The sequence below is a fragment of the Bidens hawaiensis genome, unplaced genomic scaffold (assembly GCF_021521415.1).
Source record: "Bidens hawaiensis isolate Kalapana, Puna unplaced genomic scaffold, B.hawaiensis_p1.1 tig00031978_1, whole genome shotgun sequence".
Classification (NCBI taxonomy): domain Eukaryota; kingdom Viridiplantae; phylum Streptophyta; class Magnoliopsida; order Asterales; family Asteraceae; genus Bidens; species Bidens hawaiensis.
The window spans coordinates 142,211-152,574 of NW_027495405.1; the positions used below are offsets into that span (position 1 = coordinate 142,211).

General features: G+C 33.8%; 1 protein-coding gene and 1 long non-coding RNA gene across 2 annotated transcripts; both read left to right on the forward strand.

Moving 5' to 3' along the window:
• Positions 1 to 5,423: 5,423 nt before the first annotated feature.
• Positions 5,424 to 6,733, forward strand: LOC143582796 (uncharacterized). The gene is made up of 3 exons (XR_013144045.1): positions 5,424 to 5,491; positions 6,392 to 6,639; positions 6,713 to 6,733. It is a non-coding gene; the product is annotated as an uncharacterized LOC143582796 (long non-coding RNA).
• A 770-nt stretch (positions 6,734 to 7,503) lies between these two features.
• On the forward strand, positions 7,504 to 9,653 carry LOC143582795 (auxin-responsive protein IAA27-like). Its single transcript, XM_077065286.1, has 5 exons — positions 7,504 to 7,865; positions 8,612 to 8,844; positions 8,935 to 9,064; positions 9,141 to 9,202; positions 9,407 to 9,653. The coding sequence occupies exons 1-5, from the start codon at positions 7,510 to 7,512 to the stop codon at positions 9,442 to 9,444; spliced, it is 819 nt and encodes a 272-aa protein (XP_076921401.1). The 5' UTR covers positions 7,504 to 7,509; the 3' UTR covers positions 9,445 to 9,653.
• Positions 9,654 to 10,364: the final 711 nt, after the last annotated feature.

Consider the following 10,364-nt stretch of genomic DNA (forward strand, 5'->3'; position numbering starts at 1 on the left):
CACCAAGTTTTTTTGTTTCTTGTTGAGTTTTCCATTGAAGGGGGTATATAAATTTCATGTCACTGGATTTCGTAAACCAAAACACCTCTAAATTTGAAGGAAATGCATCTGATTTTCTTCTCTTTCTAGTTTTCGTTCTCTCTTAACAATTGGCAGCTTCAATCCATCCGGTTAATGAGTTGACGAGTTGAATTAATGAATCTGAACACAACTTATATATCATCTAGTTACAAAGTTTTTATTGAGGAGACGCAAACCAATAAACCATCGCTAACATATCTTTGGGTTGGTTGCCCAGCAACCAAAACAAATGCCCTTATACATCTAATGGTTCGATTCACATAAGTAAAAGATATGAATCAACCAAAAGGTTTTTTTTTTTTGGTTTGTAATAAGGTTTAAAGTCAAAAGATATGCCACCTAATTTTCCACATAAGAGGTTTTATGACACGTAAACATGACATGTCAGCAAGAAGTTAACGAAGTTGGTACTCATTTAGTCGGGGTCTGTGGAAGAAAACATGATATAAGTTGGGACTCTTACCAGTTAGTTTGTTTGTTGGGACCGACAACAAACAAATACACCTAAATATTAATCTCTAGAATCAACAACAACAACAATAATAATAATTAAAATGAATTAAGTTAGACCAATGAATCTAGGCCTGAACAAAAGTCAAAATCTGATAACTACTTTATCGTTGATTGATTTCTCCGACTACTTCTTATTATTAATCCCCGTCGGTCAATAACGCATACCCGCGTGATAATACAAGATTTAATTTAGTTAATTTCCACAACTAATCCAATCAAATCAAATGTCCATTATCTTTATTTATTGTACAACAACCACTACTGCACCGAATCTCTCTAGCTGATTCAACTGCCATTATCCGTCCGATTCCTATTTCAAGGCAACCTAATTTTGTGTCAAAAACCAACTTCATCTAGTGCATTTCTTGGGTTTACAAAATCATTCCAATTCTCAAAGAACTAGACAACAATGAATCTATGTGTGTGTTGGGTAGTTTGTTAGATCATTATCCGATTGTAAATAAAAATTTTGGTTCATCTAGTAATCACTACGTGCTCTCTGAATCAATTTACTTGACTGGTTGACTAACGTACGCGTTGTTCACTGGCGCAGTGCCAGCATCAACAACGTAAGTTAGTGACTTTCAAAAGGTAATGTTGCCGGTAATCGCCAATGGCATGTCGGTCATATATTGGAAAATGATGACAAAAACAAATCACTTCAATTATTATTATTATTATTATTATTATTATTATTATTATTATTATTATTATTATTAAATATTGTTAATAAATTATTAGTAAATTAATAAAGTGTGGATCACAGAGTGCATTTCTTAATCCTTGTAATATATTAATTAATGTTTTAAATTATAATAAGTACAAAAAAGATTATGATCTGCTTGTTGGTGGTAAGAGTACACTTATTGGATGTACAATTAAATACTCAAAATTAATAATGATGATATGTACTCATTCAAATCTCTATAATGAATTTATTATGCCTCTCATCATAGTTCATTTCCTCGTTAGCATTGTTTTGAAGTTGGTTCCGTTAGTTGAAGTTGAAATCTAACCGCAAGTATTGACGATTAGTTACAAGCTAATGATCGAGACATAAAAAAACTCAAGGGTCTTATATAAGTCTGGTAGTTAGAAAACCGTTAAAACCAGTGGAACATACCAATTCTTTATCCCTCTTTCGTTAAAACCGTATTGAAGAGGTAGGTCCCAGCAGAGCCCAGTTGGACCCGCAAGACTCACCTTGAAGAGGGACGTCTGCGCAAAGACCAACTGGTTCCGCAGGACCCACCATGCTCAGAGAGATGAAGACCTTACGCGCATACGCCAGCTGTTCCCGCAGGAAAAGCCTCCCAATGGTGAAGTACCCCGCCTGTTCCCGCAGCTGCGGATACAAGCCATCAGCGGAGGCTACCCGCACTAATAGCAAGGCTACACGCACAAGGCACTAACTCTCAATAATTCAGTAATGTCACCTGAAGAAAGAATGAGCAAGCCGGGAATACTCCCGCCCAAATGAGCCAGTCCGTACGCTTCTGGATGATCTTTTGTACTATACCTGCCAAGGTATGGACAAAATAGACAAGATCTGACCAAAGCAGCGACAGCTCACTGACAACAGTATGACGAGGAGCACGCTCTAGTACTTAATGTCACTATCAGCCGCTGCCTACTCACCAACCCTTGTCGTGGCACGTACATAGTCTGCAGTTGGTGGAAAAGGAATAGTACACGGCCGGCCATGTCACTATCAGCCGCTGCCTACCCACCAACCACCAGCATGGCACGTGCGTAGCCCACAGTTGGTAGAAAAGGAATATTATACAGCTGGCTGTACCTGCTTGGAAACCTACCTTCGGCTATAAATACTCCAACACCTTGGAACGGTATGATCATCTTATATCTTATATCATATCTTATACCATCATATATCTGCTCTAGCTATTTCTCTTAATATACACATATTCAGAGCAATCTAGTCTGATTCTCACGCCGGAGGGTGGTCACAAGGAGGTATCCCCCCTTCTCAGTGACGAGCTCACGGTGTCTGTTTTGCAGGTCATCAGAAGAATAACCATCTTTGCCGGACCTAACCCTCGTGGGAAACATCTACTTAACCTCCAGATTATCCGTAATCCGCCGTGGTCACTTAGTGTTTCTTCACGTATGATTTGCCATTTTTAACAACAAATCTTGTTCGCAAAGCCGCGCCACACCATGACATGACATGAAGTTAAATGGTTTACATTGTGAATAAAGAAGTCCGGGTCATAAGCGGGTTGCCATGTTGAAAATGCGTTTAACAAGGCTTAACCCGCTTGACCTGTCATGCTTATGACATGGATAACAAGTTTTACTTATCATGTTAAATGGGTTAATAGATGGACGTGACACATTTATGACCTTTTTTTTATCAAAACGACATAGTCTTGTAGTTAATAAATAACTAAATATAAGATCGTAGTTTCTTGTAACTTTCATTTTATTCGTTAACTGTAACTTATTATGTTTTAATCATGTCTAGCAGTCACGCTAAACGTAACGTGCTTTTTATTCTATTAAACTATTTATGTCACGTTAAACTTGTCATGTCTAGCTCATTTATAAACATATTTAGTTTATGTTTTACGAAATTATAGTTTTGAGTTAAATATGTCATACTCAAATACATTATTTATATTTAAATGTGTCATGTCATGTGTGACCGGTTAAAAGCTTACATTACATTATTTCATTGATGTTCCATTAAAGCAACCTTGCAAATTAAGTGCGTTTTAATCCCAAATACCGGACCAGTCTAGAGGCGCTATGGCCTTGAATGTAGTGAAGTGAGTTGTACCATAAATTATTGAATGTAGTGTAGACTATTTTGACAAGAATTCAATTGTTTCAATAAATATTATTATTTTGATCCGTTCCCATTATTTTACAGCTCTTTTTTAAAAAATTACTCGTATGCATAAATATATATGGGTACGCGTATAAACTTGGTAAAGTTTAATTCTGTTCGTGAAAAATACTTACATTAATAATTATTAATGTACGCGTTTCGATAAAATACAACTTACTTTTATCGTAAAAAGTGTATAAATAACTAGAGTAATTATATTAACATTAGAGTAATTATTATTACATTATTTTATTTATTATAGCAATAATTGCTTTAGTTCAAAATTGTAATTGCTCTAATTATTTATATGTTTAGTATGTTAATTTTATTCGTATCAGTTCCCACCCCATTAACATACTAGATATAAACTTAAAAAATGAGTTATCCTAACTATATAATAGGATTATGACTATTTTTTACGGATAGCCTTTTTAATTAGTTACTGGATTTTTAATAATTAATTTTTCGGGGGCGTCTCTGAGAATTGTTAAAACATTTTGGGTCGAAGCGAAAAAAGTTGTGGGCCTTAAATAAAAGAAGCATTTTGTTAGGTTTAAACAATTAGTTTTTTAAATGAGCTTATTTTCTAATATGGTTTGTGTAAAAAAACTTTTTGTATAAAAATAGAGTTAAAATGTCTCAAGCAATACTAGAACCCACAACCTTTTGGTTGGAAGTCATACCCTTTTGTCACTAAACCAAGATAGTGGTTGTTTGATTAAATTTAAATATTAAATATACATATTGGCTTTCATAAAAATATATTAAAAAAAATTAGAGCTAGCGGGGTGTCGGGCCGGGGTCCGTCGACCACCCGGACCTCCCTTAGAGCCGGCCCTGTTACTTTTTTGACTGGTTTTTTAAAACTCTAAAATCTAAATAGATAGTAATATTACTTTTTTCAACATACTAATATAAATTATAATAAAAACTGAGTTTTATTCAAAATGAAAGTATATTTTGGTATCGTAGTTTTTTTACATGCTTATATCGGTAAATGTGGCCGATTGGCTACACAATTCAATTAGCCAAACAATGTAACATTAGTTTTCATTAGAGTTATTAAAAATGTTTGTTCTTCTAAAAGCACCTAGTTTTCATTAGGTTTTCCAATGCTATGAATTTCTTTAGTTTTTAAAATTAAATGAAATGAATGAAACATATATGCATTGTATTTTTTCTAGAACGACGACATTTTTGTGTGTTAGGCCATCGCATTCTCTAATTTAGAGAGACCCGTTGCCTTACTTTTTATAGATTATGTTGTCTTAACCGGACTCACGCTAGCTTTAGAGTTTAACTTTGACGTCTCCCCAGAAAACCATACTGTCGATTGACACTTGACAGTCGTAATTACTAAATAAGAGGTAACAACGTAAAGCCGTAAAGCATTCACTTAATAATAATGAATCCCATAACTATTCATTTTAAATCGAACTAGGAAACAAATAATCACTAAATAATAACTAGCATTTATATATTTATATTTATATGTTTCATTTAAGTCACTAAACTAAAAGAGTATTTTTAAAAGGATCCCACAATATTTATGAAAAACAAAAACAAAAGTTTTAGTAACTTTAACCAGACACTAAAAATTTTAATATTTGTTTAAATTTCCTTTTAGACATGGTTTTAACTTTAAAATGTGTATTTTATGGAGATAAGAAAAAAAAACATCTATATTCCTTGTTCTAGTATTCTTAGGGGGTGTTTGGTACAGAGAATTGGGGGGTGAGAAATGGAAATGGAAACAATTATCTTGTTTGTTTACGAAAGAAAGAGGTGAGAAATGGAAATAAACCATTTCCATTTCCCTGATTTCTTTTCTCTAAAAAAAGCGGAGAAATCATTTCTCCAGGGTTTCATTTCTCACTTCCATTCTCTTCCGATTAACAGATCCCCTCTCATCGCTATCTCCATGAAACTGGTGGAGAGAGAAACAACAAACCCCAAGCCCTAAATCCAATCGAATCGAATCATCCAGTTCTCACCAACTGTCAAATGCTCACAATTTGCTCCCAATTCACACCGATTCTCGTTCCGGTGAGTGATTCTGTAACTGATTATTGTTCCGATGACCTAATTCCGCTTTGATCCGTCTCGATTGGTGATTGATTGTTAGTTGTTGTGATTGATTGTGTAGATGTGGATCTGAGTTATGGTGAATTGTTAGTTGTGCTGGTTTATTGTTGTTTTGATGATTAATTGATGTGCAATGAGTGATCTTATGGGGATTTTGATGTGGTTTTGTGAAATCTAGAGTGTGATAACGTAATTGATTGTGGATTGTTAAATTATTTATGATGTAGGTTGCTTTATAGTAAGAGTTTGTTAAAGGATGTGTGACATTAATGTGATTATTGCAACTTCAATGGCAGCTGAATGTTATATTCTGGTTTTTAGATGTAGCTTACTTTGAAATTGTACATCATATAATGTAATAATGCCTCTTCTAGCATACTGCATACTGAAACTAGTGAATTATTTGTTGGAGATAATTAGTCAAAGGTGGAATAAGGAGTGTATGGTTTTGTTATTACTATTTACAGTTCTTAGAAGGAATATATCTTACTGATTTAGTAATTTATGTGCATCGTCATCTTGTTTTAGCATATAAGTTCGAGTTAGTTTAACACTGAATGAGGTTTTGGGAATAGTTCTGTGATATAAGCATATTTTCTTCAGTGGTTAATATGTTTGTTCATGGGAATTGTGCTCTATCTAGGGACTTGATTACTGTTTTTTTAATGCTTAACTCTTGCCTAAAGAAGAAAAGTAATTAGATGTCTTGTTTGTGACCATGGTAATTTTACCCAACCTTGTGTGCAAAAAGGATGAAGATAAAAGTTAATGTATTTGTAGTGCATCTTCTTTAATTTTTGTTATTGTAGTGCATACCTATGCAGATGTTATGTGAAACCTCATTGATTATTATTTTTTCAGGAACACATGTTTGTTGGTGAAATAACTTTGAGGGTCCCAAAAGTGTTTGTGGAGGGTGACATTCATTAGAATATTTGGTTCTCATCAGGCTTAAAATGGCCTCTTCCAGCCTAGGACATGGTGGAGTCGGTACATCAAGAACTGTTGGTGGATTTAATGAATCCTCTACTGCAATTGATCGGTTGGGAAGGGGAATGCTTGAGATGAGACTTAGGGATAAAGTGGAACGTGGCGATGACAAAGTGAGTGTAAGTATAATCGTTTTAATAAACAGTTAAACGAGTTAAAAATATATTCAAAAAATCAAGTTTATTGTTCCAGGATAGTGAACCAGAGATTGTGTATGGAGCGAGTACTGAAGCTGGACATGTAATAAGGACAACAATTGGAGGGCGTAACGGTCAATCTGAACAGGTAGGAAGTGATGAGTTTAAAGAATTAGGTGGTCTGTTTTAGAATTTTGATATGTGCCTACGCATGTAAACGAACACGAACAAAGCATGTTTTTGTATTTTCGTTTAACTTTAACTGAACAAACTATTGTGCACTATGTTTTGTATGTGAATTGATTTGATCAATGCATATTTTGGTTGGAATTTATGCATCTTTTTATATGTTTTTTATTTTTTAATAAATATTTGTTATGAAAAAAATACTTGTGCTAATGATAAAGTTGATATAATTCTCTGTTTATTTTCTATGTACCAAACAAGAGAAATGATTCTCAGCTATATTTCTCTACTGAAATCTCTGTACTACCAAACAGAACAGTCAATTCTCTATTCCATTTCTCTGCAATTCCATTTCTCTATTCCATTTCTCTACAATTCCATTCTCTGTACCAAACACCCCCTAGATTCTTTTCAAACGAGAGATGCTTAATATTTATAAATTATAAGCTAATTAAATATATATATATAAAAAAAGCAAACTTATAATCTCATGATTTAGGCAACAAGAGCACCTTGTCTCCTGCATCAAACAACTACAACTACAACTACAACTACAAACACCCTCCCTCCTTTTCCGCTATACACTTTTCTGTTTCCATCTGTAATCCAACCTACACACACATACATTCTTTATTTCTTCTTATTCCTCAAACTAATATTTCACTCATGTCTGTTCCACTTGAACATGACTACATAGGTTTATCAGATGCTTCCAGAAGCTCTGACTCCTCCTCAAACATAACATCTGTAACTGAAACTCAACCCAACAGTGTTTTAAACTTCAAAGCCACTGAACTCAGTCTTGGCTTGCCTGGTTTTTCCAAGAATGGTGGGCCCACCATCATGCTGGGAGCTAAAAGAGGCTTTGCTGATGTGAATCTTGATGGGTCTGGTAAATGGGCCTTGAAGGGTGGATCTGAAGCTCAGTTGGGTGGTTTTGAGAAAAGTCAAACTTTGACTCCTGATGTTAAGCCTGCTGAAGATAAAAAGAAAGGTTCAGGCAGTGCTCCACCTTCTGCTAAGTAAGTGTTCATTTTATTGAATTAGGGTTCGTTTTATGTTTTAAGTGAAATATGCTTAAAGTCCTAATCTTGAGCTGATCTGTATCCTTTTTTTTTTCCTGTAAATGCATGTTTATTGAATTAGGCTTTGATTTTCTGTTCATATGCCTGTTTTCTTGTTTCTTGTAAATTGTTTGTGCTTAAAACCATAATCTTGGACAACTTTTACTAAAAAGTTATGTTCTTTTGCTGTCTTTTTACTATTATTATCTTTCTTTTTTCTGTAATCTAACCTTTAAGAAAACAAGATTTAACTTTCTTGTGTGGAATTTGTGCTGTTTATCTTATGTTTGACCTTTAATTTATCATCTACTTGCATTATTCACTGGATTAGGGTTTAATTTCATGTTTTCTTGTTTCTTGAAAGTGAAATATGCTTAAAGACCTAATTTGAGCTAATCAGTATCTTTTTTTTTCCCTTTGTTTTTCTTCAAATGTATGTGTACTGAAATTGGGTTTGATTTTCTGCTCATATGTCTATTTTCTTGTTTCTTGTAAATTGTTTATGCTTAAAACCCTGTTCTTGGACAACTTTTGCTAAAAAGTTATTATCTTGAGCTGTCTTTTTACTATTATTATCTTTTTTTCTACAAGATTTTAGCTTTCTTGTGTAGAATTTGTGATGTTTTGACCTTGTATCTCCAAAAGTTTGTTCCAAGTTTTCTTTGGATTGCCTTCAAGAACAGTTCTTTTGGGTTATGTAACAGGGCACAGGTGGTAGGATGGCCACCAATTAGATCTTTCCGCAAGAACACCATGGCCGCCAACTCGTCTAAGAACGCTGACGTGACAGAAGGTAATTTGGCGTCCGGAGGGTGTCTATTTGTGAAGGTGAGCATGGATGGGGCTCCGTATTTAAGGAAGATTGATCTCAAGATTTACCATAACTACACAGAACTTTCAAAGGCTCTTGAGAAAATGTTCAGTTGCTTTACTCTTGGTATATTTGCTTTATTTGATGTATGTATCATTCAAGTTGAGATTGTAATATGTTTGTTGAATTTGCAAATTTTGGGGGTTTATGAATTAGGTAATGGAGTTAAAGGGCGCGAAGGGCTTAGTGAAAGTAACTTAAAAGATCTTCTTCATGGCTCTGAATGTGTGCTTACATATGAAGATAAAGATGGCGACTGGATGCTCGTCGGTGATGTTCCTTGGGAGTGAGTTATTCAAAATTCAACAAAAGCTTTATAACTTTTTTGTCTTAATCTATCAATCATGTTGTTGGTTTTGCAGGATGTTTATAGATTCATGCAAAAGATTAAGGATAATGAAAGGCTCTGAAGCAATTGGACTCGGTATGCAAATTGCTTAAAAGTTAAAACTTTCATAATAATATCCTGTTTTGGTTTTCAAGATTGTCAAATCCGAGGCTTGTGGGCTAAAATCGTTCCTAACCCACCGTTCTTTTGCTACTAAAACCAAAAAAGTTTTCGACTTTATAATCTTGGATGTATAAGTGCATAACAAGAGTGATTAAATTGTGGTTGTTGACTATGCAGCTCCAAGGTCAATGGAGAAGTGCAAGAACAAAATCTAACATTGTACGAGGCGTTGGACGAACACACAGATAAAGGGTTGTTCATAAACGTGCTTCGATAATTTTGATTTGTAGTTTTGTTTTTGTGTTTTCATGAATGGCAAAATGTTTTTCATAACTGGAAAGAACATCCAGTTGTTTGGTGAAAACCTGTTGTGAACCACTTGAATGACACTTGTTAATGTAAATGGCTTTGTTTTCCTTCATCATTATTATTAGTTTTTTACTCTTTTATCTTTCATAATACAATAGACTGTTTAGTTTATCCATTTTCAGCAATCACTTTCTGAGTTTCTGTTTTGGGTTCAATGGATACAAAATAGGTGGAGCAAGAGAAAGTGACTTGCAATTATTATCTTTATACTTTTCTCATTACTAACGGTCGATTTGGATTATATTTATTTTTAAAATAAGACGAGTTTATAAAAGTAGCAAGTAAATGAAGCGGGTCAAGTTTATTGTATAAATACATTGTTTGCATTCATAGTATTAAAAGGTTCGATTGGCGTTATTATTTTACGATACTTTGTAACTTGTAAGATCATTTGCGGTCAAGAAATTCAAAATTCTCACAAGCGTAAGGGTTGTAATCAAGTTATAATCACTCTATAATATATTTAGGGTTAGGTTATAATAGAAAGTATACTTTTTATAGGAATGATAAGAATTAATCTTGTCCATTGATTTTGAACATGAAATGTTGAGATTAGTTTATAGGAAAATCAAGTGTGAACATAAGGGGAAGGGTATAAAACATTTGTTAACTTTCTCTCTCCACATGCAAGGCACATGTCAAATTCCCCCATCATTTTTAAACGTCCATAACTTTTTTATACAATGTTTTTATTGAAAAACAAATTAATCATAATAATGAGTGTTTTTTTATCTTTTATATGAGTACCATATTGTAATATAAAAAT

Excerpts from the sequence above, each read along its gene's own strand:
- LOC143582795 (XM_077065286.1), top strand. The coding sequence starts at position 7,510 with ATGTCTGTTCCACTTGAACATGACTACATAGGTTTATCAGATGCTTCC. Across the intron at positions 7,866-8,611 it reads AGTGCTCCACCTTCTGCTAA|GGCACAGGTGGTAGGATGGC; the intron begins GTAAGTGTTCAT and ends GTTATGTAACAG. Across the intron at positions 9,065-9,140 it reads GTCGGTGATGTTCCTTGGGA|GATGTTTATAGATTCATGCA; the intron begins GTGAGTTATTCA and ends TTGGTTTTGCAG.